The following is a 25,671-nucleotide window of genomic DNA, read 5'->3' as shown; positions in this document are numbered from 1 at the left end:
GTAATTGTAATTGAAACTGCACTAGTAGATATGATGGACAGTGTAATAGTGAAATATCCAACTACTTCAATGACATATATATATGTATATATATATATATTTAAATGTTCTTGCATCTATTTTTCCCTATTCTCGATTGCTTCTGTGTATAGGATAGAAAAAAAACCAGTAAGCTACTCTTTATACGTACGTAAACATACCAATTTAGTGCCATGTCTGAAGATTCCGCCGCTAAAGCTGCTACTGAAGCAGTCGCCAATTTACATTTAGATGAAGAAACCGGTGAAATGGTTTCTAAGTCTGAATTGAAGAAGAGAATTAAGCAAAGAGCTGTTGCTGCCAAGAAGGCTGCTAAACAAGCTTCTGCTCCCCCTAAACCAGAAGCTAAGAAGAAGAAGGACGATGGTTTAGCCGATTTATCGCCTTCTCAATATTTTGAAGCAAGATCTAGGAATATTTTGGAATTGAGAAAATCGCAAGAACCAAACCCATACCCACACAAGTTCAATGTGTCTATCACTTTACCAAAATTCTTGGAAAAATATGCTTATTTGAAGAGAGGTGAAACTTTGCCAGAAGAAAAAGTTTCCATCGCTGGCCGTATCCACGCTAAGAGAGAATCTGGTTCTAAATTGAAGTTTTATGTCATTCACAGTGATGGTGTCGAAGTTCAAGTCATGTCTCAAGTTCAAGACTACGGTATTCAAGAAAACTATGAAAAAGACCATGATTTATTAAAGAGAGGGGATATTGTAGGTTTCGAAGGTTACGTCGGTAGAACACAACCTAAGAAAGGTGGTGAAGGTGAAATTTCTGTCTTCGTCGAAAGAATTGAATTGCTAACTCCATGTTTACATATGTTGCCAGCTGATCACTTCGGTTTCAAAGATCAAGAAACCAGATACAGAAAACGTTACTTAGATTTGATCATGAACAAAGATGCCAGAGGTCGTTTCATCACCAGATCTAAGATCATTAGTTACATCAGAAAGTTCTTGGACAGCAGAGAATTTATCGAAGTCGAAACTCCAATGATGAACGTCATTGCGGGTGGTGCCACTGCTAAGCCATTCGTCACTCACCACAACGATTTAGATATGGACATGTACATGAGAGTTGCCCCAGAACTATTCTTAAAAGAATTAGTTGTTGGTGGTATGGACCGTGTTTACGAAATTGGTAGACAATTCAGAAACGAAGGTATTGATATGACACATAACCCAGAGTTTACCACTTGTGAATTTTATCAAGCTTATGCTGATGTTTACGACTTAATGGATATGACTGAATTATTATTCTCAGAAATGGTTAAAGAAATCACCGGCGACTACGTCATTAAGTACCACCCAGATCCAAACAATCCAGAAAAGGAATTAGAGTTAAACTTTGCTAGACCATGGAAGAGAATTAACATGATCGAGGAGTTAGAAAAGGTCTTCGATGTCAAATTCCCACCAGGCGATCGATTACACACTGCAGAAACTGGTGCTTTCTTGAAACAAATTCTAATTAAAAACAAATTAGACTGTCCACCACCATTAACTAATGCTCGTATGTTAGACAAATTAGTTGGTGAATTAGAAGATATGTGTATTAACCCAACCTTTATATTTGGTCACCCACAAATGATGTCTCCATTAGCTAAATACTCTAGAGACCAACCAGGTTTATGTGAACGTTTCGAAGTATTCGTCGCTACTAAAGAAATCTGTAACGCATACACTGAATTAAATGATCCATTCGACCAAAGAGAGCGTTTCGAAGAACAAGCTAGACAAAAGGACCAAGGTGATGACGAAGCTCAATTAATTGATGAAACTTTCTGTAACGCTTTGGAATACGGTTTACCACCAACTGGTGGTTGGGGTTGTGGTATCGATAGATTAGCCATGTTCTTGACTGATTCCAATACTATCAGAGAAGTTTTATTATTCCCAACCTTAAAACCAGATGCTCAAAGAGATGAAACTGAGAAGAAAGTAGATGCCAATTAGTTAAATAGGTTTACATCTCATTTACTATCCCATAGTAATATCTATGATGGCAATATTATGCAATATTTAATAGATATTATTATTGTCATTTATATAATTAATAATTTCTTAAAAATATTATATGAAATTCTATTTAAATATTTAATCAAAGTATCGCAGAAAAAACAACTGCCTAATGAATTTATGATGTAAAGCAGGTTCATAATTATTTCTTAAAGATGATAAAACTATTCTTAATTTAGATATCATTTTTGTTATTAATAGGTTTAGTATAATGTTTGTTTTATTATTGTAATATACAGCAATTAAAAATTATGAGGTATTATTAAATATCATTAAAAAAAATAGTCTTATTATGCTCGTGCATCTTTTTTGAGCTTTAATTATTCTAATATGATGCTTTTTTGGTTATATATAACTCAGTTTGGATAGTAGCAGAAGTGCTATAAGCTTCAAATGGATCTTTTCTTGAACTCTTCTCCAAATCTTTTTCGGGATCAGATGCCATATTTTGCTTCTTGTAATATAATCTTTTACCATATTTATATAGTTCACAACCACCCCAGAATGCAACAGAAAATGCAATGGCAATACCCCACTCATAACCAATACCTTTGTGTAAAAATACTTTGTCATTGATAACAGGAATGTAAACAACTGGAAATGCAGAAACGAATCCAAAGATAATAGACCAAAACAAAAACTTGTTACTCCAGATATCTTTGAAAAATTGTGTAAATGGGGTATCAGTTTCAGGTTGCATTCTAAAGAATGATCTTCTTAGATCAACAACTTCCCAGGCTAAAACTAAAGCGCACCATGTCATAGTAGCAAATGCTGCAGAACGTGCTCTGAAAACCAAATGACAAGAAGAACTGTATTCACGATTACAGTTATAACCTAAATTACCATCACCTTTACCATACACAACAGTTGTAAATGAACCCATACATGAAGCAGCCATGATCATCCCATAAATAAATGTATCAACAATAATTTCCCAAGTAAAAATACCATGCTTGGAATCATTTGGTGGCCTATCCATCAAGTCTGGGGCTGCTTTTTCTAAACCTAGACCCATGGCTGGGAAACATGAGGTAACAACAATGATCCATAGAACTTCGACCGGGGCTAATGGAAAGACAGATTTACCGGACTCATCCTGAAAACATAAACCAACAATTAAGTATAAAGCTTGTGCAACATTTTCAGCTAATAATTGTAATACGAATTTTTGAATATTATCACTGGTCCTTCTACCTTCTTCAACCGCATTCAAAATCGACGCAAAATTATCGTCACTCAGTACTATATCAGCTGCATCCTTCGCAACATCTGACCCGTTGATACCCATAGCAATACCAACATTAGCCATCTTCAACGACGGCGAATCATTCACACCATCACCTGTCATCGCACAAAACTTATCACGACGGTGTAGTGCCTCGATCATACGCACCTTGGTTTGAGGCGAACAACGTGCAATAACTAAGGGTAATACTGGAAGCTCATCAATCTCATTCTCACTCATCTTGTCAAATTGACTGCCTGTCATCACCATGATATCAACAACTTCCTTAGGATAGTGGTACAGATTCGTCGGCAAAATACCAACTTCTTGCGCAATCGCCTTGGCTGTACCAGGAAAATCACCTGTAAGCATACGAACATTGATACCAGCTTGATGGAACTTCTTCACGGCCCCCGCTGTCTCAGGCCTCGGTGGATCGTAAATACCAATTAGCCCTAAAAATATAAGGTCCTCCTCAACTTCACTACGCTTGCTCTTCAACATTTCTAACTCCTCCTCGCTCACATCGTCACACCTGTAGCTCTTCTTCGCAAACGCTAGAACTCTCAGACCTTCAGACGACAGAATATCAATGTTCTTCTTGATCGTCTCAACATCCTCCTCTCTCAATTCACTCACCTCGCTCCCCTTCACATACCACTTACCACAGCACTTCAACACACTTTCAAATGCACCCTTCGTGTACACCTCGTACCTATTATCTACCTTCGATTTGTAAACTGCTGACATCCTCTTAATTGTAGAATCAAATGGATACTCAGCATAGTGCTCAAAGGGCACTTCGCTCTCGTCACTCTTCTCGTTGTTCCGTTCACTCTCGTCACCACCAAAGTTCTCCCCGGTAAGCACCGAACGTGGAAGATTCATCTTGGCAGTAAACACTTGGATGGCAATCTCAGTAGGGTCACCGTGCGCCTTCCAGTCATCACTCTCTTTGTCTTTGAATACCGTAGCTATGTTCGCTAGAGACGCAGCTTCTAGCCACTGTCTGAATAAATTACTGTCCATGCCGCTAGGAAGCTCGCCATTCAGGTATTTCTCCTTGAACGACCGGATAATACCAACATCCTCAGATTCATTGTATGAGTACTCAAATGGCGACACCTTAGGAATAACCTCGATATCACCAATGTTAGGGTTGAACGGCTCGTTTGAGTCACCAATACGGATCGTCCCAAACGTAGGGATCCACACTTGTTTCGCAACCATCTTACCTTGTGTTAGTGTGCCCGTCTTGTCAGAACAGATGTCGTTCACAGCGCCCAGTGCTTCCAACGAATCCAGTTTTCTAATGATCACATTTCTAGATGCCATCACTGCCGCACCAACCGACATGGTGATCGTCAACACCACAACTAATGAGGAAGGAATCATCGATAACGCCACACAGATCGCATAAATTGCAACACCTTTGTCCACTTCGAACTTTTGCGAAGCCATCACTACAATCGCAAATACAACTGCAATCCAGAATAATAGAACTGCCAGTTTAGATAATTTACGATGCAACGGTGTACCAGTCGTAATACCTAAGAATGCTCCTGTAGTATCTTTTATTGTTTTCCATGCATTACCAAAAAATGTTTTTGATGGGTCTCTAGAAATTAGCCCTGCGTCATCTTGCAGCGATTTAGCGATCTTACCAATCTCTGTATGTAAACCTGTCTTTATAACAATACCTTTAGCTCTACCTTTGACAACCGTCGATGACGAAAATGCTAAGTTCAAACGGTCACCAACTGGCGTGTCAGCTTCTTTATTCATATATATTATCAGGCTCTTTGGAACAGGTAATGATTCACCTGTCAGTAGAGACTCATCTGTTTCGAAGTTTTTGCCTTCAATTAATCTTAAGTCAGCAGGAACTGTATCTCCCACTTTAACAACACATATATCACCAACGACAACTTCTTTTGAGTCAATTATTTCATTTTGGCCATTTCTAATAACAACTGCATTAGGGGAGGATAACGCCCTTAACGAATTCATAGTCTTTGTTGCTTTATATTCCTGAAATAAACCGATAATAACATTGATTACGACGACACCTGTAATGACACCACCTGTGATCCAATCCTGGATGGCAAATGAAATTACTAAGGAGATAATTAAGACTAAAATCATTGCATTACAGATTTGATGGATTAGCATCGCTTTGTAATCTATTTTAGAGTCATCACCTAAACTGTTATCACCATTTTCAGTTCTTCTCCTGTTAACTTCATCTTTAGAAGTTATACCAGTATCGACATCTGTCTTTAAGAGAGTTAGTGTTTCATTTATTGAAAGCGAATGGAAATTTGAGAATTCATAATCAACTGAACTCATAATCTATTTCTTATTATTATTATCACGAAATGAAATCAAGTCAACTAGTATAATATATTTGGTTATTTTTCGTTGTTGTTTTTTTTACCTTTGTTGATAACTTGACATTATAATGAAACTTTGAAAAAATATTAAGAATTAAATAAAGTTATGTTCTTTTCTATTATTCTATTCTATAAGTTTTCTAACAATATATGTAACTAAAATTAGCTATAGGTTAACAAATTAAATTTAGTTGTTTGCTTTTCCAATTATATCTTTGATTAATATAAATATATATAAAAATAAAGATGATAGCAAAAGATGCAGATTCAATTAAATTAAAATATTATAACTATTGAATATTTGTTTTTGATTGAGTATATAGGTAGTATAATAAGAGTGAGAAAAAAAAATTATAGTATCGAGATCGTAAGAATTCTGTATTAAAATGACTTAATGAAATATTTTAAGATATAATTAATTACTCTTATATATGTGTATATATAAATAATTGATGAGCCGTAAAAGGTTATTTCTATATACATAAATTTTTTCAACATTTCTAATCTTAATATTTCGTACTATCTCCTACACCTACGGTATTTGCCGGCATCTCTTCGATCCCTTACATTTTCTAAGTAAACCAATGCAGTGTACGTAGTGCTCTGATTATCAAACGGATGCGGAGAAGCACTCTACTCCCGCTCACAGCTTTTCTTTGCACCCTCTTAATCTTCCTTGATCCGTGAAAACTCCGTCAAATCGTATGGTCATTACTACGGATGCTTCTATCGTTTTAATAATGGCACAGGTTGATACTTTCGTAAATTTTAGATGACTCTATACGGATACCGTACGGTTCATTTTTTTCTACTGATCGTTTCTTTTTTTAAAATAATACAACATATTTCACCTACGTCATTTGCTTGGATAATTTAATCTCATTTTCCGTATTTTTCCTCGATCTGTTCAATACGCACGCATTTATTCTTTTATCTATGAATGCTCATAAAAACGGCTGTAGTATTCGACAGAGAGGCAGAAAGAGAGAGGGGAAACAAATACTTGTTTGATAAAAACGTGTTTGTTCGTCTGTGTGTTCGTGTTTGTCATACATATGTATTAAGCAGGCTGTACGATAAATGGAAGAAAATTGATAGCGAGAACAATTTCTAAGAACAATCTGATAAATCGTATTCTAGTGGTTACTTCTTCTTATCTGATCAAGAAGATTCTTTGTGCCGCACAATTTACTTTCCCCCTCTCATGAGCCAAAGTAGCAAAGTAGAGATAAAAAGTCATAACTATTTGGCCCAGAAAGCACTGGAGTAGATAAGATTCAATTTCAATATTTCTATTTTTTTCGTTCGTAATGACCAACAAAATTAAATTAATGATTAAGTAATTAGAAATTAAAATTTAAGGAACTTATGGTTACAAAAATTTGTTAAATTGCTGTAGCAGAAATAAGTAATTATTGATACATGATTTAAGAATCAGAAAATAACAACATAAATGAGAACATGGAAGAAATTTTGATTATATTTTAAGATCATGGAACATAATTTTTGTTTAAGTCATAATTATAATTAATTTGTTGATATTAAAAATATGAATTAAGTAGATGAGATGAGTGATTGGATTGGTTATAGTATTAAATATATCATATTTAATCAAAATCCACGTTTACTTCCCTCTCTCTATCATAACGAGCGTATGTTCAAGAAATTATTGTGGGTTATTTCATTATTTTTAATCAGAAATTAATTAATTGTGTATAATAAATTATAGTTTATTTGAGAGGAGATATGTATACATTTTCTTAATATAAATATATATGTTTGTGTCTATCATGAGATCTTACTAGTCTATGAATATTTATAGTATATGGTGTAAGGAAACCTACTATGAATATTGTTTCTTGAAACTCAATATTAATTAAGAAGGATGATATAAAAAATGTCATAAATAATACCATTAAGGTAAAAGGTATTTCATTAATTAATAAATATTAATATATAATTATAATTGTATTATTATTAGTATTTTCAATATGCAGTTTTTATATGTTAAGATGCAATGGTATTTTAAAACTCCTTAATAGAGAAAAACTAAATTGATTAAATCATGGAAGATAATCACTTTGACACTTATGTATAAGTTAGTAATTATAGGTTATTCAATTGTACATCAATTAATATGTTGTTTTTTTGGATAATATGTATTCACTTTGAATGGTAGTAGCAGTACTGTAAGCTTCAAATGGATCTTTTCTTGAACTCTTCTCCAAATCTTTTTCAGGATTGTTTGCTCTATCGATCTTCTTGTAATAATGTCTCTTGAAATATTTATAAATTTCACAAACAACCCAGAATACAATAGTAAACAAAATGGCAATACCCCATTCATAACCAATACCTTTGTGTAAAAATACTTTGTCATTGATAACAGGAATGTAAACAACTGGAAATGCAGAAACGAATCCAAAGATAATAGACCAAAACAAAAACTTGTTACTCCAGATATCTTTAAAAACTTGGGTATAAGGTGTGTCAGTTTCGGGTTGCATTTTAAAGAATGATCTTCTAAATGCTAATACTTCCCATGCCAAAATTAATGCACACCAAGTCATAGCTGCAAATGCTGCTGAACGACCTTTAAAAACTAAGTTACATGAATCGTTATATGCATCATTACAGTCATAACCTAAAGCACCATCACCTTTACCAAATACAACAATAACAAACGTTGCCATGCAGACAGCTGCCATAAAGATACCATATACAAATGTATCAGTTATGACTTCCCAAGTAAAAATACCATGCTTGGAATCATTTGGTGGCCTATCCATCAAGTCTGGGGCTGCTTTTTCTAAACCTAGACCCATGGCTGGGAAACATGAGGTAACAACAATGATCCATAGAACTTCAACTGGAGATAATGGAAAGACAGATTTACCGGACTCATCCTGAAAACATAAACCAACAATTAAGTATAAAGCTTGTGCAACATTTTCAGCTAATAATTGTAATACGAATTTTTGAATATTATCACTGGTCCTTCTACCTTCTTCAACCGCATTCAAAATCGACGCAAAATTATCGTCACTCAGTACTATATCAGCTGCATCCTTCGCAACATCTGACCCGTTGATACCCATAGCAATACCAACATTAGCCATCTTCAACGACGGCGAATCATTCACACCATCACCTGTCATCGCACAAAACTTATCACGACGGTGTAGTGCCTCGATCATACGCACCTTGGTTTGAGGCGAACAACGTGCAATAACTAAGGGTAATACTGGAAGCTCATCAATCTCATTCTCACTCATCTTGTCAAATTGACTGCCTGTCATCACCATGATATCAACAACTTCCTTAGGATAGTGGTACAGATTCGTCGGCAAAATACCAACTTCTTGCGCAATCGCCTTGGCTGTACCAGGAAAATCACCTGTAAGCATACGAACATTGATACCAGCTTGATGGAACTTCTTCACGGCCCCCGCTGTCTCAGGCCTCGGTGGATCGTAAATACCAATTAGCCCTAAAAATATAAGGTCCTCCTCAACTTCACTACGCTTGCTCTTCAACATTTCTAACTCCTCCTCGCTCACATCGTCACACCTGTAGCTCTTCTTCGCAAACGCTAGAACTCTCAGACCTTCAGACGACAGAATATCAATGTTCTTCTTGATCGTCTCAACATCCTCCTCTCTCAATTCACTCACCTCGCTCCCCTTCACATACCACTTACCACAGCACTTCAACACACTTTCAAATGCACCCTTCGTGTACACCTCGTACCTATTATCTACCTTCGATTTGTAAACTGCTGACATCCTCTTAATTGTAGAATCAAATGGATACTCAGCATAGTGCTCAAAGGGCACTTCGCTCTCGTCACTCTTCTCGTTGTTCCGTTCACTCTCGTCACCACCAAAGTTCTCCCCGGTAAGCACCGAACGTGGAAGATTCATCTTGGCAGTAAACACTTGGATGGCAATCTCAGTAGGGTCACCGTGCGCCTTCCAGTCATCACTCTCTTTGTCTTTGAATACCGTAGCTATGTTCGCTAGAGACGCAGCTTCTAGCCACTGTCTGAATAAATTACTGTCCATGCCGCTAGGAAGCTCGCCATTCAGGTATTTCTCCTTGAACGACCGGATAATACCAACATCCTCAGATTCATTGTATGAGTACTCAAATGGCGACACCTTAGGAATAACCTCGATATCACCAATGTTAGGGTTGAACGGCTCGTTTGAGTCACCAATACGGATCGTCCCAAACGTAGGGATCCACACTTGTTTCGCAACCATCTTACCTTGTGTTAGTGTGCCCGTCTTGTCAGAACAGATGTCGTTCACAGCGCCCAGTGCTTCCAACGAATCCAGTTTTCTAATGATCACATTTCTAGATGCCATCACTGCCGCACCAACCGACATGGTGATCGTCAACACCACAACTAATGAGGAAGGAATCATCGATAACGCCACACAGATCGCATAAATTGCAACACCTTTGTCCACTTCGAACTTTTGCGAAGCCATCACTACAATCGCAAATACAACTGCAATCCAGAATAATAGAACTGCCAGTTTAGATAATTTACGATGCAACGGTGTACCAGTCGTAATACCTAAGAATGCTCCTGTAGTATCTTTTATTGTTTTCCATGCATTACCAAAAAATGTTTTTGATGGGTCTCTAGAAATTAGCCCTGCGTCATCTTGCAGCGATTTAGCGATCTTACCAATCTCTGTATGTAAACCTGTCTTTATAACAATACCTTTAGCTCTACCTTTGACAACCGTCGATGACGAAAATGCTAAGTTCAAACGGTCACCAACTGGCGTGTCAGCTTCTTTATCATATATATTATCAGGCTCTTTGGAAACAGGTAATGATTCACCTGTCAGTAGAGACTCATCTGTTTCGAAGTTTTTGCCTTCAATTAATCTTAAGTCAGCAGGAACTGTATCTCCCACTTTAACAACACATATATCACCAACGACAACTTCTTTTGAGTCAATTATTTCATTTTGGCCATTTCTAATAACAACTGCATTAGGGGAGGATAACGCCCTTAATGAATTCATAGTCTTTGTTGCTTTATATTCCTGAAATATACCAATGACGACATTAATCGCCACAACCCCTGTAATGACACCACCGGTGATCCAATCATGGATAGCAAATGAAATTATCATTGAAACGATTAAAACACAGATCATTGCATTACAAAGTTGATGTAAGACCATTCCTTTATAATCAATTTTGGATTCATCGCCTATGGTATTGTGACCATTATTTTTTAAACGATCATGAATTTGATTTTGATTCAAGCCATTGTTTAAATTAGTTTGGAGCAATTCTAATGTTTCATCGATTGATAATGAATGAAAATCTGAATAATCATAATTGATTGCTGACATTTCCTATTACACTTTTAATTTGTAATATTTGTTTATTGTATAATTATTTTGTAGTGTATTTAATTATTAAAATAGTTTATAAGTTTTATTATTAATCTTAAATAAAATTGTTGTTCTTTTTAATAAAATTTACCAGTGAACATAATATAAAATTAAATATATATATATATGTCTATTTGATAATCCTTAAATATCTAATTACTTAGAATAAATAATAATCTAAGATGTAATATTATTGATTAAGAAAAATTTATTAATATTAATTGACTTTATCTAATTGTAATTAAAATAAACATTATCGAGTACTAAAATGTGTATGCCTTTATATACATTTTTATTATTAATATAAATATTTAATACAAGTACCTTTTTGTGTCACTTTTTTCATAAGCACTTATGTCTTCGTGATTTGTCTGTAGATGTTCTCTATTTTGCAGTAAAATTCTGGGACCCTTACGGATTAAATTATTAGTAATTAACAAAGATCAGTAAAGGATTCTTTCATGTAGATCGTCATACTGCATCAACAATAGTAAAATATGGCAATACATGATAATACCAGTTTGCACAAGAGAGATCAAAACGTGGATAGTCGTCTTCCTTATCAGTAGAACATGATAGTTACTATTAGAAAATAAAAATTAAAGAACTAAAAGCGGGTCTTCGATTACATTCCGTGGGATTAACGCCGATGATAAAGTGGATGTGCCTTAACAGCCAACCTCAAAACGTTAAACAGCAAGAAAAAAAGCTGGAGCAGCTCTATCATGATCGGTACTTATGTACAGAAACAGTTTAATGTGGGTGAATGTTTATACATATATATATATTGGCGACTCTTGGGACCCCCGCTCGAGACCCACCCAAAAGTATTTTACCTAATTTTATTTATTAATTTGCTACCAGCAATTTATTGAAACATGTAAAAAGCTCGTAAACTAAGAAGTACGCTCACGCTTAATTTCCAATTAATTTTAATGAATTCTATTCAAATTAATTTTCTGCACTAGTTCTGGAAATGGTCAAGGAAGAGTTAATCGTTATTAAACTTTAACTTTAATAAAACTATACTTTTGGGAGATGATGAAGACTCGTTTTTACTGGCAAGAAAGATACAGAAAATTAAGGTATCATCAACTCGGAAGAGAAGCGGGTAAAGGCGAACGAGAGAGAGGAGGTTAAAAATATTTCGTAGCAATGAAGTTCAGCGTATATTCAGTATGACATATTACGGTTGCTGGAGGTGGAGAGGGGATGGGGCTGAAGTGCGTTATGATTAATAATTAATCTGACCTATAACCGTGTTTACTTTAATTGTTTATAAAAACATCAGGAAATTAGTTCTCGAACAATAACAATACGAATGTTATAGAAGATTTATTCCACAACATACAAATAACAGGAATATTATAATGAGTAAACCAATATTCAATCAATGAGATTTTGAAAAATCTTTAACAGCTCAAAGGTTTATCAATTAAATCTCTAATTGAAAACTCTTCGCACAAACATTTATATTAATTATCAATAAGAATTATTTATGCTTTATATTACATCATAATATTTTTTTACATAGTACATATGTTTCTTACTGATGATGATACTCTATATATAAAAAAACATTAACTGCTAGTTTAGTAAATTATGTGCGTAAGTATCATGACCTGTTAGTTAACCGTACATTCCCCAATCTTCTTCTAACTCAACATTGCTTGTGTCTATAACTTCCTTATGTGACGTTAAATTATCTCTGCAAATTGGACAAGTTTCATTTTTGCTTAACCAAATGGAGATACATTCAAAGTCGAAATGATGCCCACAATGTGGCAATTGTGCTATTAGAGGATAGTCATCGTCAGTGTATTTACAATAACATATCGAACAATTTAAGTGTGCTGCTTTAATTTCCGGGTTTCTTATTATTTCTTGTTTTAGAATATCATTTATGCTTACTCTAGGTAACGAACTTACGAATGTTTCTTTGCAACCTTTGTCATTTTTATCGGCTAAGGAATCAAACCACTCATTTTGTAAATCTTCCGGAATTAATTCCGATAGTAGCTGTAATAGCATGGAATCGTTAGATCTATTCCCATTGTTCCCACTATTGTTAAGCGATTGGAATAGCAATCTTAGTCTTTCTCTGGTCTCTCTTCTCTCTTGTTCATTTTGAGTAGTTTGGTCTGTATTTTCAACCATAGTTATGATTTGAGATTATTTTTAAAAGGACAATTCCTGTATTGCCCATTTATAGACAATATAATACGAACATCAAAATTGGTCGCATAGAAATTTTGTAAGTGAATAACCTTTTTTTATAATTGAGAATGATCGATTTTCAAATTTTCCATTTTCTATTTTTTTCATACTTAAGGGAATGAGATGACGTACACATATTAAAAAAATAAATGCATGTAATATATGTTTGATGACAAAATGATTATAAATTATGACTGTTGAAATAGCTTTTGCTACTATTATAACAGTGAGATACAGTGAAGATCTAAAAAGAATATATGATATATATATTTATGTATATATATTTATTTAAACAACGGATATGGTATGAAGCATCCACTTCCTTCTATCAATCAAAGGGTATTGTATTTTTTTAACGCTGACGTTAACTATTTAGTATAGTTTTTCAAATGAGTTTTGTAATGTTGTTTGCAGTTATCATGTCTACTAAATTTTTGATCACAACCTTCATGTAAACATGAGTAATTTTTTTCACCCGTATGAATCCGATAATGCCTTGCTAAGTGGCCCGAAGTGGTTAAGCCCTTAGAGCATACTTTACAGATATATTTTTTTTTTGGATCATACTGTGATGGATCAAGCTTTAGTTCATCGTCGTCGATTGAAGAAAATGTATGTGGATCAAAATCGTTTGGTAGCTTTTTAATTTCTGTTTTGATTTCTAGTTTGCTTTCTTTTGTTTTTTTACTGATTTTTTTGCTTGCTTTTTTATTCACTTTTTTCTTCTTCTTAGCAAGCAGGTTATTCTTAATAGTGGACTTTTTAGTTTTGGGTTTTTTATTTAACTTTGTTGTACTATTATTCTTTGTAGATTTTTTTTTATCAGAACTACTGATCTCCTTATTTAATTGACTATTATTTGAATTTCCTAGTGTGGCTATATTTCCATTTATTTGTTGTAGAATGTTAGTTGAGTTAAGTTGTTGAAATGAAGTTGACTCTGTATCATTCATCGATTTATAATTTGTTGTCACCGGTGACATACCTAGAAAGACATCTAGTCCACTTCTTATAGATGATATGGAATGTGTTGATGAACTTGAATTTCGTGTGGAATTATTATTGCCAAATTTTGAAGATGTTGACGTAGTATATGACACTGGTGTTACTGTATAATTTTCTATTGGTGTGTCAGATGTATAACTATAGGAAAAAGGTAATTTTCTTTGAGGAAACATAGAATATTCTGTTAGTTCAGAAATTGAGATTGAATTTGTCAGTATAACATTATTATTAGGATCGATTGAATTTCCCGAATCATTTCTACTGAAATCTTGATTTGTGAATAAATCTCTATTAAGGGCAGTTTTCATAAAATTATCATCAGTTAATTGGCCCGGCAATGATGGTAGCAATGTTAGAATTTTTTTTTAAAATATAATGAATTGATATCATCTATATCTTGAAATTGTAGATGTGAATTTTGAGAGCAAAACTGATTATCTGGATGTAATTGTGTAACAGGGTTCATTTTTTGACTATTTAATGTATGCTTTATGTGGTTGTTTTATGATTAAATAGTCGCTAAAGATGTATGGATATCTTGTTTTTCAAATTATTGATACACTCGCAGGTATTTTTGCCCAATTAAAAGGTACTCGAGTTAATTGAATCAGGATATACAAAGGAGATCCTATATATTAATTTATTAATATATTATTATTTTTCTCAACTTTATATAAATACTGGGTATATAAAGAAATGCAGAAAAGACCAAATTGTAATAAATAATTGACTGACAGTCACAAGTAATTTTAAAATGGGAGCTGTTAAATAATAAATGAAAAAATAATAAGAGTACCAAGAGAAAAGGTACATAATTCTGAAATTAAAATCATACGTTTTTTTAAAGTTTAATATAAATAATAAAACTGTTTTAAATGAAAAAAAGAAAATGACAAATTGACGAATATGAAATTTCTATTCATTCTGGGGAATCCTGAGAAAGAGAATTGATTGCATGATTAAGATTGCAGGTAGTAAATTAAAGTACGCCAGATCGAGATAATTACTCACAGTAATTTTATTTAAGAATTAAATTGATATGCTTTCCTTAAGATCAAAATGGAAGTGAAGCCGCACAAAACAAACGAGTGAAAATTGACATAACAGTTTACAAAAAGTTAAAAAAAAATTTGTAATTATTTAATAATCTCTAATTCTAGAAGTACGTCTTAAATTGGAAAGATGTGCCCGATTATATAAAAATAAATAAAAAGAAAGAAAGAAAGTGAGATTGTTAGAGCACAAGTGTGAATTACGGAAAACTAAAAAAGAAAGATTGTATGGTTTCGATAACAGCCGTTACAGCCTCCTTCTTTTGTTACTTCTGTATTGCCAATTTGCTAATTAAATTTAACCACACTTTCAATTAGTTACATACGTACATATCCTTTTCTTATCAAAAATATTTGAATTAGAAATATTGTTTTATATTATTCATCAACTGGTTCACAGAACAACCCTGCTTATATTACAATTTTCAAATAGTTAAACAAACTCTAATATATGGGTGCATAAACTACTTGAATGTTCTAGTTGTCACTCATTCATAACCATATATGGTAATTTTGTGACTGTTTTGAATGTCTCATCGGTAATAAGAAAAAAGATGTTATGTACGTACATAGAAATGAAAAATATTAATAATAAATAATAATAATAATTATTATTATTATTATTATTTATTATTATTACTATTGAAAATACTGCAGTTTCTGAAAATATTTTACCATATTAAGTATTCAAAAAGTTTAAGTTTCTTAAAATGGATTACAGAAATATCAAATAATCGTTAGAAACTAATACTATTCTCTAAGTTTGTTCTTAATTCGTCAGTCAATTTTTTTATTGCAGTTGTTTCTTAGTTGTAAAATGTTTTGCAGTCTCGAATAAAGATGATAACTTTCTATAATCTTTCACACAAGAAATTAATGGATTTAAGAATTTACTTATGATTTTCATTTTTCTTTAAATAATTTCCCTAGCGGTTGTTAATTTATTGGTCTTTTTTTCACAGATTTATACTGCATCTATTATTTACAGTTAGAACTAGCAACGTCTCCCGTTTGTTTGTTTTTTTTTCAATTTCAAAAAATATAAAAAAATACAAAAAGAAATGCCTGGAAACTTGTTTTGAGATTTTCCAAATATTATTAATTCTCCGTGCAATCGATTGCCGACAAATTTTTCCATTCACGCAATAATAGTGCTGATTTTCCTACCCCATAGTAATATTTTGTTATTGTTGTTTTGTTTATTGCTCTTTAATTTTATTTTTACAGCCGCTGTTAAATCGGTGTAGAAGCAAAAACAAAAATGTATACTATTTTATAATGAGCAGCGCTGATATGAAGCAAGTCTAGTATATGTAGTTTAAATTCCTGACGATGTTGTGTCATTCCAGAATATCAACAAAGGTAACATATACCAGACACCCTTTAATCAAAATAGAATTGAAAAAATATCCAATTTATACCAAATTCACGCTCAGTAATATATTACATTAGTCCTTATTAAAATTATAAATGAGATCACAATAATCAAATATGTACTTATATCTGAGCATGTGCTAATGTGTTGACTAATGTGTTGACTAATATGTCGGCTAACATATGTTAACGTACCTTCTTATTTTAGAGATGTCTTGATAAGTCACCGCTTGTTGTTGTTTATAAGCATTCTTTCAGTAGTTCATTGGTTAATGGAAGTAATTATATTTAAATGTTGTAACTTTATAGCGAATGAATTGAAATGGAACAGATTTTAAAAAAATTACATTAAAGCCAAAATTATCTGGTTAATGATAACTGCAATAAAGGTATGTGATGTTTTTTTAGGAAATAAAATAAATAGTAGTATCCTATATGTGGCATATATTATTACGTATGCTGAAGTAAGTGTTTTGATGTGCATTAGATCAGTTATTATTTAAGTATATTGTAATTTGTAGTCAGCATCTTAGATTTTTACACATATATATATTTTTAATTTATCTTTAGTTCTGGAGTTTGTCATTCCAGCGGGAAATGGATTTTGGGGGGGAAATTCTTTGGGAACAGTAAATATAAAAAAATATATAATTAGTTTAAGAGAATTTAAATTTTTCAATTAATATAAAATTATGCTTATTTTGAAAGCATCATTAAATTATAATCTCTTTGCATTATCGAATATTTTATTTATGAGCAAGGTTGAATGCAATCTTAGCATAAAACAAGTAGAGTCTTTTTTATTGAGCAACTTATCTCGTATATTAAATACATAAACAATTTATTTTCCTTGTTGTTTTTAAGCCCATTTTACAATTACAAAATTTACTGTATTAAGATATTTTCTAATATCAACGCATCAAATCAATAACTAATTGTTGATTTTAAAATGTTGATAATTGTAATCTTTGAGCTCATATACCACTTTACCAAAGGGCATGATAATCAAATGGTACGGAAAAATCCATGAGTTTAATTTAGATTTCAGTAGCAAACTTTTTTTCCAACCGAATAATAAAATTAGATTTGAGTTACAAAATTTCTAGTAAATGCACCCCCGCCCAATACCATCAGATTATTACACAGTTCCGAGTTAATGTTTATAAAACAGTTGTACCCTTAAAATTCAAACACACACATACTTGCATACATAAATGTATTCAATCAACTAAGATAAATAAAAAATTAAACGGAGTAAATAAGCAACTGAAAAACTAGTCTCATCTTAATACCATTTATGCCAATGCACAGTTTTTGTTTTAAGGTAGATCTGAGATCTTGTGTCCCTTAATTAGTTCAATGAAACAACAATTTGAGCCATAAATGGACCATTAACCAGAGGCAGAAAACATTCTGATTTAAATGAAACTTTCGTTTAATGAAGCTCAGATTCATATTTGCATTTCTAGGAATTATTCGATGTCAGTTTTTTTATTTTAAACTTCGCCTTCTTCGTTTAAATATTTATCCCGGAAAATGCCGCACACGCAATATATCTCGTTTAAAATCTTTTCATGTGCGGTGGAAAGTATACATAGATAATTAAAGATCTTGTTTGAATTCAAAATATTGTGTTTACTTTTAATTTATAATGTCGAAACTGTCAATTGTTATTTTATTTTGGTATTATTCATTTGTTTAGTACAAGTCAAGAAATTTTACTAAACGCTTTTGAATTTTGCCTACCAAGCCGAAGATGTTTTCTATTTAATACTAGTCAGCATTCCGCCATCTCTTCAAACATTGATAAATGGGTATTATTTTTGTCACTTCAAAAGCTTTTGTCATATGCTCATAAAAAAACTCAGTAAACTATGGTTGATGATTACTTCCTTACACAAAGCTTATTTTAAATCTTTAAACTGGTTGAAATAAATTACAATAATATGTTTTAAAAATTCCAAAAAATGGCATAACACAGTTTAAAGGCCAATCTCCAGCTGAGATTAGCTTATATCGTTATATTTCAACATATACTGAAATAGTTAGATCGCTCTTTGAACTCCTTCGTACTACAATTTCCTAAGTATTCTATGCTATATATCACGGATTTCATAGTTTACAATAATTGTTATCACAAAAGAAACTTTTAATGTTAATGAAAATAAGTAACTATACAGCTTCATATCTTGTACAAAAATACGTTTTATCTGCACTTCGTAAAATATATATTTCAATTTTTCGAATTCTACCAATAAAAGTTCTCGTAGAAATTCACTTAATAAACATTTCATCGTTTAGTATCCCATCTTATTCGTTTGTTTTCATTTTTCAACGGAAATTTTATGAGCTAAGAAACCAAAGTCAGTTTTTCAATGCATTTTTGTAGTTGTTTCTTAAAGTAAAACTGTGTAGATTCGTTTATCTGGTAAAAAATCAATTAGTCAAACCAATGAAGTAATTTATACTAGAGGAGCCTCTTCTAAATTCTTTTACTATATGGAAATAATCGTAGCTAGTTGATTTGATGTTTGGATCTTTTAATAACATAACCTGATATCCGCTGATCTATGCATTATATTTTTATTACTTAACTTAGTTGTTGAGAAGTCCAGTCACTTAGAGTTCTAGTAATTAATTTAATACTTTTTAGGTAATTCAACGAATAAGTAGCTTGTCGCAACGCTTGGGAAAAGGATATTTCAGTAATTTTTTTTTAGCTCAACTCTCTTTTGCTTTTTGAAAAACTAAATTTGATTAATATATAAAGGAGATGGATATTGTCTAATAAATTAAAGATCATTTACAAGCTTCGATCTATATTTTGAAATAATCTCTTTTTATATTTTTTTTTATTCTTGTCTAAGAAGTACAACGCTAGAAGCTATCAACTTAATATTATATAAACATAAGATGCCTGCTCCAGTTGACCCAACCAACTTGTCTATTAGACAAAAGATGGAAGAATTAATCCGTCGTAAACAAAAAGAAATTGTTGCTGCTTTAGAAACTCAAGAAGGTAACAAATTTCGTGCTGACACTTGGTCCCGTGGTAACGACGGTGGTGGTGGTACCTCCTGTGTTATCCAAAACGGTACTACCATTGAAAAGGGTGGTTGTAACGTTTCCGTTGTTCACGGTACTTTAACCCCAGAAGCTATCAAAGCGATGAAGAACGACCACAAAGACTTAAACTTACCAATTGATGAAGCTACCGGTTTACCAAAGACCGATGGCGTTAAGTTTTTTGCTTGTGGTTTGAGTATGGTTATTCACCCACACAATCCACATTGTCCAACTACCCATTTGAACTACCGTTACTTTGAAACTTGGAACCCAGATGGTACTCCACAAACCTGGTGGTTCGGTGGTGGTGCTGATTTAACCCCATCTTACTTATACGACGAAGATGCTGAATTTTTCCATAAGACTCATAAGGACGCTTTAGACAAGCACGACAAAGAATTATACCCACGTTTTAAGAAATGGGCTGATAAATACTATTTAATCACTCATCGTGGTGAAACCAGAGGTATCGGTGGTACTTTCTTCGATGATTTCAATGAAAAGGACCCAGAAGAAATTTTAAAGATCTGTGAAGACGGTTTTGATGCTTGGATCGCTTCTTACATCCCAATTGTCGCTAAGAGAAAGGATATGGAATTCACTGAAGAACAAAAGCAATGGCAAGCCATTAGACGTGGTAGATACGTCGAATTCAACATCATGTACGACAGAGGTACCCAATTCGGTTTAAGAACCCCAGGTTCTCGTGTTGAATCAATTATGATGACCTTACCAGTTCACGCTTCTTGGTTATATGACCACCACCCAGCTCCAGGTTCTGAAGAGGAAAGATTGATTAAGGCTACTACTGTTCCAAGAGAATGGGCTTAAACCGTTAATCAGTGAACCTATGATATTATATATCTTACGAACTAAAGGCTAGATTCTTTATATTTATTCCACCATTTAAATATTGTTGGGTAATGATTTCTCCCACATTTATAAACGTTATTTATAGATTATAGATTACTAATATTAGTATTTACGTTTTATGAAATTAAATCAAAAAAGTTATTATATTAATTAAGAAAAATGCAATTTATTATTAGTAGTGCTTTTCATTTTTATGTAACATTTATATGTTATATATGCTATTGAGTTGATGAACTAACAGAAGAAAGCAACTAATTGAGCGTGGAAACCTCTACGTTTTAATTCTGCTTTTGTTGCTAAGTCCTCTTTTTTTAATTCTTCCGGATCGTAGATACGTCTATGATCATCAAGATCTATACTTTCTAGTGGATTTAATAAAGTGTAGTCTTTATAGTAAAACATACACCCAAAATAGAAAGCTAACCAAATTGGGAAAGCTAGATAACTTTGAAAGAATGCTTGGGCATCACATTTACCGTCGTTACCAATTGGTGATAAAGCTACCCAAAATTGAGCTATGAAGACTAAAATATTGAAGCAGAGACCTATTATAGAGCCCCAAATACCAGTTACAGATAAATAACCACATTCTTTTATATTTTTGCCTTGAACTTTCATAGCTTGTCTGAAACGAATGTGGGAAAGGAAAAATGCACTCCATGTAAACAATTCACTTAAACCAGCTATAGCAGCCAACCAAGTGAAAACATCTTCTTCTTTGTCAGAACTTGCAGCAAACCCAATTACACCGAAAACAGCACAGACGGCAATACCTAATAATGGTCTACCTTCTCTATCAACATACGTTAAGAATTTTGGTGCGAAACCTTGTTGTGCTAATGAAACCATCATTCTTGGGGCAGCATATAAGGACGAATTAGCTACAGAGATAAGAGCAATTAAAATAACAGCATTGATGAAATGTGGTACAACTTTTACACCATGAAGAGATGCCGCTAAAACGTAAGGAGAAGCATGAGCAGAAGAACCTGCTGATCCCATCAATTGATCGCTATCATGAGGAACATTGAAACCAATTAAAATCATAGTCAGTAGGTAGATGACAAGAATTCTGTAGATTGAATGCTTAGCAGCTTGTGGTGTGGATTTTCTTGGATTTTCTTGTTCATTGACTGATAAAACAAATAATTCAGTACCACCGTAGGAGAAATAACCTGTGACTAAAATGTAACATATACTCTTGAATCTCGAGGCTGCATTGTCACTTGCGAAGGCACCTGGGTTATTCCAGTAAGAACCACCAATATAACCGTCATTGCCTGCACCACCAACATTAATCACAATGGATAAAATAATAAAACCTGCAATCATTAGAATTTTGCACGTGTTGAATAAAAATTCAGCCTCACCATACGCCTTCACACCGAATATATGAATGAACAATAAGAAAACGTAAATGATTAAAACGAAAATGTCACCATTCACTTTTTCTGTCCAATATTTAATAGTAATTGCACAAGTAATCAATTCTAATGGGATAACTGTTAACCATTGAACAGAAGCAAGCCATACTGTAGCGAAACCAAATGGTCTAGAAACTAAAGTACCGAAATAGACATTGAAGTTACCTGGTAATGATGCATAGGTGACACCTAGTTCACCAGCTGCTTGAATCATAAAATATGTAATGAAAGAGACTAAGCCGTAACCGATGACTAATGGTGCAGGTCCACTGATGGCTAAACCTTTAGCGTTAGCAACCAATAAACCAGTACCAATACCAGTACCTAAAGACATCATGACGACATGTCTTGATTTCATAGCCTTTTTCAATTCTGTGCTTTCATTACCATTATAAATACTTCCTGACTCACCATCTTCAGCTTCAGTGGATTTCTCAGCTCTCTTGAAAGAGTCTGCCCATCTACGAAAACGGCCTGTTTTTGCTGCTTCTTGAACATAGTCAAAGGATGAAACTTCTTCAACACTTCCTAGCTTTTCATTTATGTAGTCATTTGTAGTACTTGTGTGAATTCTTTCCGTTAGATTATTTGATGAAGATGTAGCCTTGTTTATTAGGCTTGTTTCCGAAATGTTTATATCAGAATTTTTGTCTGACATAGTATTAGTTGATAAACTGATTAGATTTTTATTAAACAAATATTCCTTATCAAGAACCCTAGATGACTTGAAGGATTTATGTTTGTTTTCACTGCTCTGAAATCAAGACAAAAAAAAGAATAAAGTTAATAATATTACTTGATTATGAAGAAATATAAGAAGTGATGAGATGATGTTCAAATGAGATAGCAAGTAGAGATGATGTGATGAATATTTTCTAATGCTAGACATCAGGATATATATATGAAATTATAAAAGTATTGGATGAATAATTATTATTAACCATCTTGCTATTAAAAACGTTTTCTAAGAAAAAAAAAATGAAATAAAAGAAGTCCAATGAACTCTTCTATTATCGACAAGCTATGGATGAACCATGCATAATATATGTGCTAGCAATCATCAATTTCAAACTGCTCTCACTCAAAGCGACTACTAAACTATTAAATGAACAGTAAAACCTAATAGCTCAAAGCTAGATATTTCAAGAGCATCGAAATAACATAATATTTATTCATGCATTCATTAGTAGTTGAAATTAAAGCATCACGAAGAAAAAAGGCAAGAAAGTACGAAATGAAAAAAAAAATTTTATTGTATAATTATTTTTCAATTTTTCAATTTTTTTCGTAAAACTTTTCATCGTAGTAATAAATAATACACTATACATCTATGTTCATTTCCCACTGCCACTGCCACTGCCATTTTAATCTAAACAATACTAGATGTCAAGAGAATGCAAGATAATATACATACTATACTGTAATGTAGGTTTATATGGTTAGTTGTTTGGCAATTACTTGCTAATTTGTGTATTATTGTCTCTTCCACCCCACTTTCGCAATAGCTCACTTTAGCTATATAACAGAAAGTAAGGTATCAGAGCAAAGTAGAAAATCCTACGTATAGGCATTTCTTTTTTACTTACGAGTTTTATTGGTTGCCCGTTAAAGTCTGGTGGGGAGAGGGGGGAAAAGATGGATGGAAGCAAATCGTACGAGTATTTGATCTGAAGCAAAAAAAACACAAACGAAAAGCAAATGACAAAATAGAAATTACAACAAGGATATTATTGTGTGTTTGACATGCTATCGGTATGAGTACAGCTGTTTTAATGCACAATTAAATGAAATTTGTATTATTATTAGGTTTTGAAAAGTATATTACTAGCATTGCCGTTCGCTTTTTGTGCAGAATGTTGCATGCAGGGTGGAAAAAATATAAATTCATGAAAAAATGGAGAATAAAATTTCAAGAAATAACGAAGTTGAAGGGCATTGTGATAGTAAAAACCCTTATTTTGTTTCTCGTTTCTTTTTGAATTATTTTCTTTTTTATTATTTAGGACTTTTTAGTACTACTGTTCTCGGGAAGTCGTGAGTATGTTGGAAAAAGCAAGTAAAAGAGTTGCACAATAATTTCTTGAGGTTATGTATGCTTGGGCGCACTGTCTTCCAAATTTCTGTTGAGCTACGGGGAGCAAAGGAAGAAAAAACAGAAGCAATTTTCCTTTCTGTAGGGGTGTCTCTATAAAGAGTCGCTTGGAACAGTGAAAATCGCACATGGATAATCGTACTGAATCTTACGCATCTCAAACTTACTAGAATTACAGAGAACTGCTTCTACATGATTTTGTGATTACGTGCTGAGAAACTTCCATTCATCCATTTCGGGAATTATTAAATAACGGATTTTGGTAGCAGTGATCTGATGCCGCGTGACGGAATTATTTCAGTAAAACCCAAAAAGTTACAACAAGGCAATTAATTTGATTTTCTGTCGGGGTAAGCAGAAATAATAGTATTCGCATTCTACAAGCATTCCACTCATTAAGCGTCTCTTTCTCATTATTCCCTTCCCGTCTACCTAAAATCCACACTATATCTCAAAAACACAGGAATTCGAATAAATACGTACCGAAAATGGGTAACCAGATCTGTCATTTTAGAACCGTTAAAGAATCTCAGGAGTTTCTTTTTTTGTTTTTAATTCCCCTTTGTTTTATGATCCACACATATAGTCAAGTGGTTCCAAAGAGAATTAATGACTTTATCTCTATCTTTTTATTGCAATAGTCTGCGTTCTCCATGCTGGCAATGTTACAAAGTGTTTGTTTATCCCTACATGCATACTAAGATATTTATGACACCTATAATTTTTAATTGCAGAAAATGATATACTGGAACTATGTTATTACAAGTTCTATTCCTTTATGTCATGTAGAGAAATAATTCTCTATAAACTCTTTGCAATATATAAACACTTTAATTATCATACTTCGATATATTTCATCACCTCTATATGGTTATATGGATATGAAAAGTTATTTATCTGAAATGGTGCGCATGATTTCAATATCTACATGAGCAACTTTTCATTTTTGCCACTCGTCAAAATAAATAAATTATTATATTAGACTTACACCGGTATTTTCTCCTCTAAAGACAAGTTTCACAACCTTATTGATCCATTCCATTCGCTATTAACATCTTAAATTCTTGTTTTAGCTATTGTAAAATGTGACCTTGTTACGCGAGTTTCCTTTTCATATGAGGCTACATCAAAACGGAAATACAAAGGAAAATGTTTCCAAAAAACAGATGTCTGAGTTATATAAGTCCGCATAGATCGCCTTCCCGATCTGAACAACTTATAACCTGAAAAAGCGTAAAGAATAACAAATTACTTTTTAATAATCAGTAGTTCTTAGTTTATTCTTTTTCCTCTAATGAATATATCTTTGCAGTTTAGTTAGTAACGATCAAAACGCCGCTTGTTAACACACCCACATATATATATATATAAATGTATATATATCTCATAAATATATGAATACAAATTATACAATATCCTACCCCATCATACAGCAATAATATAAGAATAAAGCAGAAAAAGACATTT

At 32.9% G+C, this 25,671-nt stretch overlaps 7 protein-coding genes across 7 annotated transcripts; 2 read left to right on the top strand and 5 right to left on the bottom strand.

The window, feature by feature from the left end:
• Positions 1-212: 212 nt before the first annotated feature.
• KRS1 (lysine--tRNA ligase KRS1) lies at positions 213-1,994 on the top strand (the record flags this gene model as incomplete). Its single annotated transcript, XM_003683864.1, has 1 exon — positions 213-1,994. The coding sequence occupies one exon, from the start codon at positions 213-215 to the stop codon at positions 1,992-1,994; it is 1,782 nt and encodes a 593-aa protein (XP_003683912.1).
• Positions 1,995-2,382: 388 nt separating this feature from the next.
• Positions 2,383-5,634, bottom strand: TPHA0A04010 (uncharacterized protein; the record flags this gene model as incomplete). The annotated part of the gene is made up of 1 exon (XM_003683863.1): positions 2,383-5,634. The coding sequence occupies one exon, from the start codon at positions 5,632-5,634 to the stop codon at positions 2,383-2,385; it is 3,252 nt and encodes a 1,083-aa protein (XP_003683911.1).
• A 2,176-nt stretch (positions 5,635-7,810) lies between these two features.
• TPHA0A04000 (uncharacterized protein) lies at positions 7,811-11,059 on the bottom strand (the record flags this gene model as incomplete). Its single annotated transcript, XM_003683862.1, has 1 exon — positions 7,811-11,059. The coding sequence occupies one exon, from the start codon at positions 11,057-11,059 to the stop codon at positions 7,811-7,813; it is 3,249 nt and encodes a 1,082-aa protein (XP_003683910.1).
• Positions 11,060-12,730: 1,671 nt separating this feature from the next.
• Positions 12,731-13,258, bottom strand: TPHA0A03990 (uncharacterized protein; the record flags this gene model as incomplete). The annotated part of the gene is made up of 1 exon (XM_003683861.1): positions 12,731-13,258. One exon carries the CDS (start codon positions 13,256-13,258, stop codon positions 12,731-12,733), a length of 528 nt encoding a protein of 175 aa, XP_003683909.1.
• Positions 13,259-13,686: 428 nt separating this feature from the next.
• Positions 13,687-14,631, bottom strand: TPHA0A03980 (C2H2-type zinc finger protein; the record flags this gene model as incomplete). Its single annotated transcript, XM_003683860.1, has 1 exon — positions 13,687-14,631. One exon carries the CDS (start codon positions 14,629-14,631, stop codon positions 13,687-13,689), a length of 945 nt encoding a protein of 314 aa, XP_003683908.1.
• Positions 14,632-19,662: 5,031 nt separating this feature from the next.
• On the top strand, positions 19,663-20,646 carry HEM13 (coproporphyrinogen oxidase; the record flags this gene model as incomplete). Its single annotated transcript, XM_003683859.1, has 1 exon — positions 19,663-20,646. The coding sequence occupies one exon, from the start codon at positions 19,663-19,665 to the stop codon at positions 20,644-20,646; it is 984 nt and encodes a 327-aa protein (XP_003683907.1).
• A 276-nt stretch (positions 20,647-20,922) lies between these two features.
• TPHA0A03960 (amino acid permease) lies at positions 20,923-22,770 on the bottom strand (the record flags this gene model as incomplete). Its single annotated transcript, XM_003683858.1, has 1 exon — positions 20,923-22,770. The coding sequence occupies one exon, from the start codon at positions 22,768-22,770 to the stop codon at positions 20,923-20,925; it is 1,848 nt and encodes a 615-aa protein (XP_003683906.1).
• Positions 22,771-25,671: the final 2,901 nt, after the last annotated feature.

This window comes from Tetrapisispora phaffii, chromosome 1 (assembly GCF_000236905.1).
Source record: "Tetrapisispora phaffii CBS 4417 chromosome 1, complete genome".
NCBI classification, from domain to species: domain Eukaryota; kingdom Fungi; phylum Ascomycota; class Saccharomycetes; order Saccharomycetales; family Saccharomycetaceae; genus Tetrapisispora; species Tetrapisispora phaffii.
The sequence above is the reverse complement of the archived record's forward strand: the minus strand, read 5'-3'. Positions and strand labels throughout refer to the sequence as shown.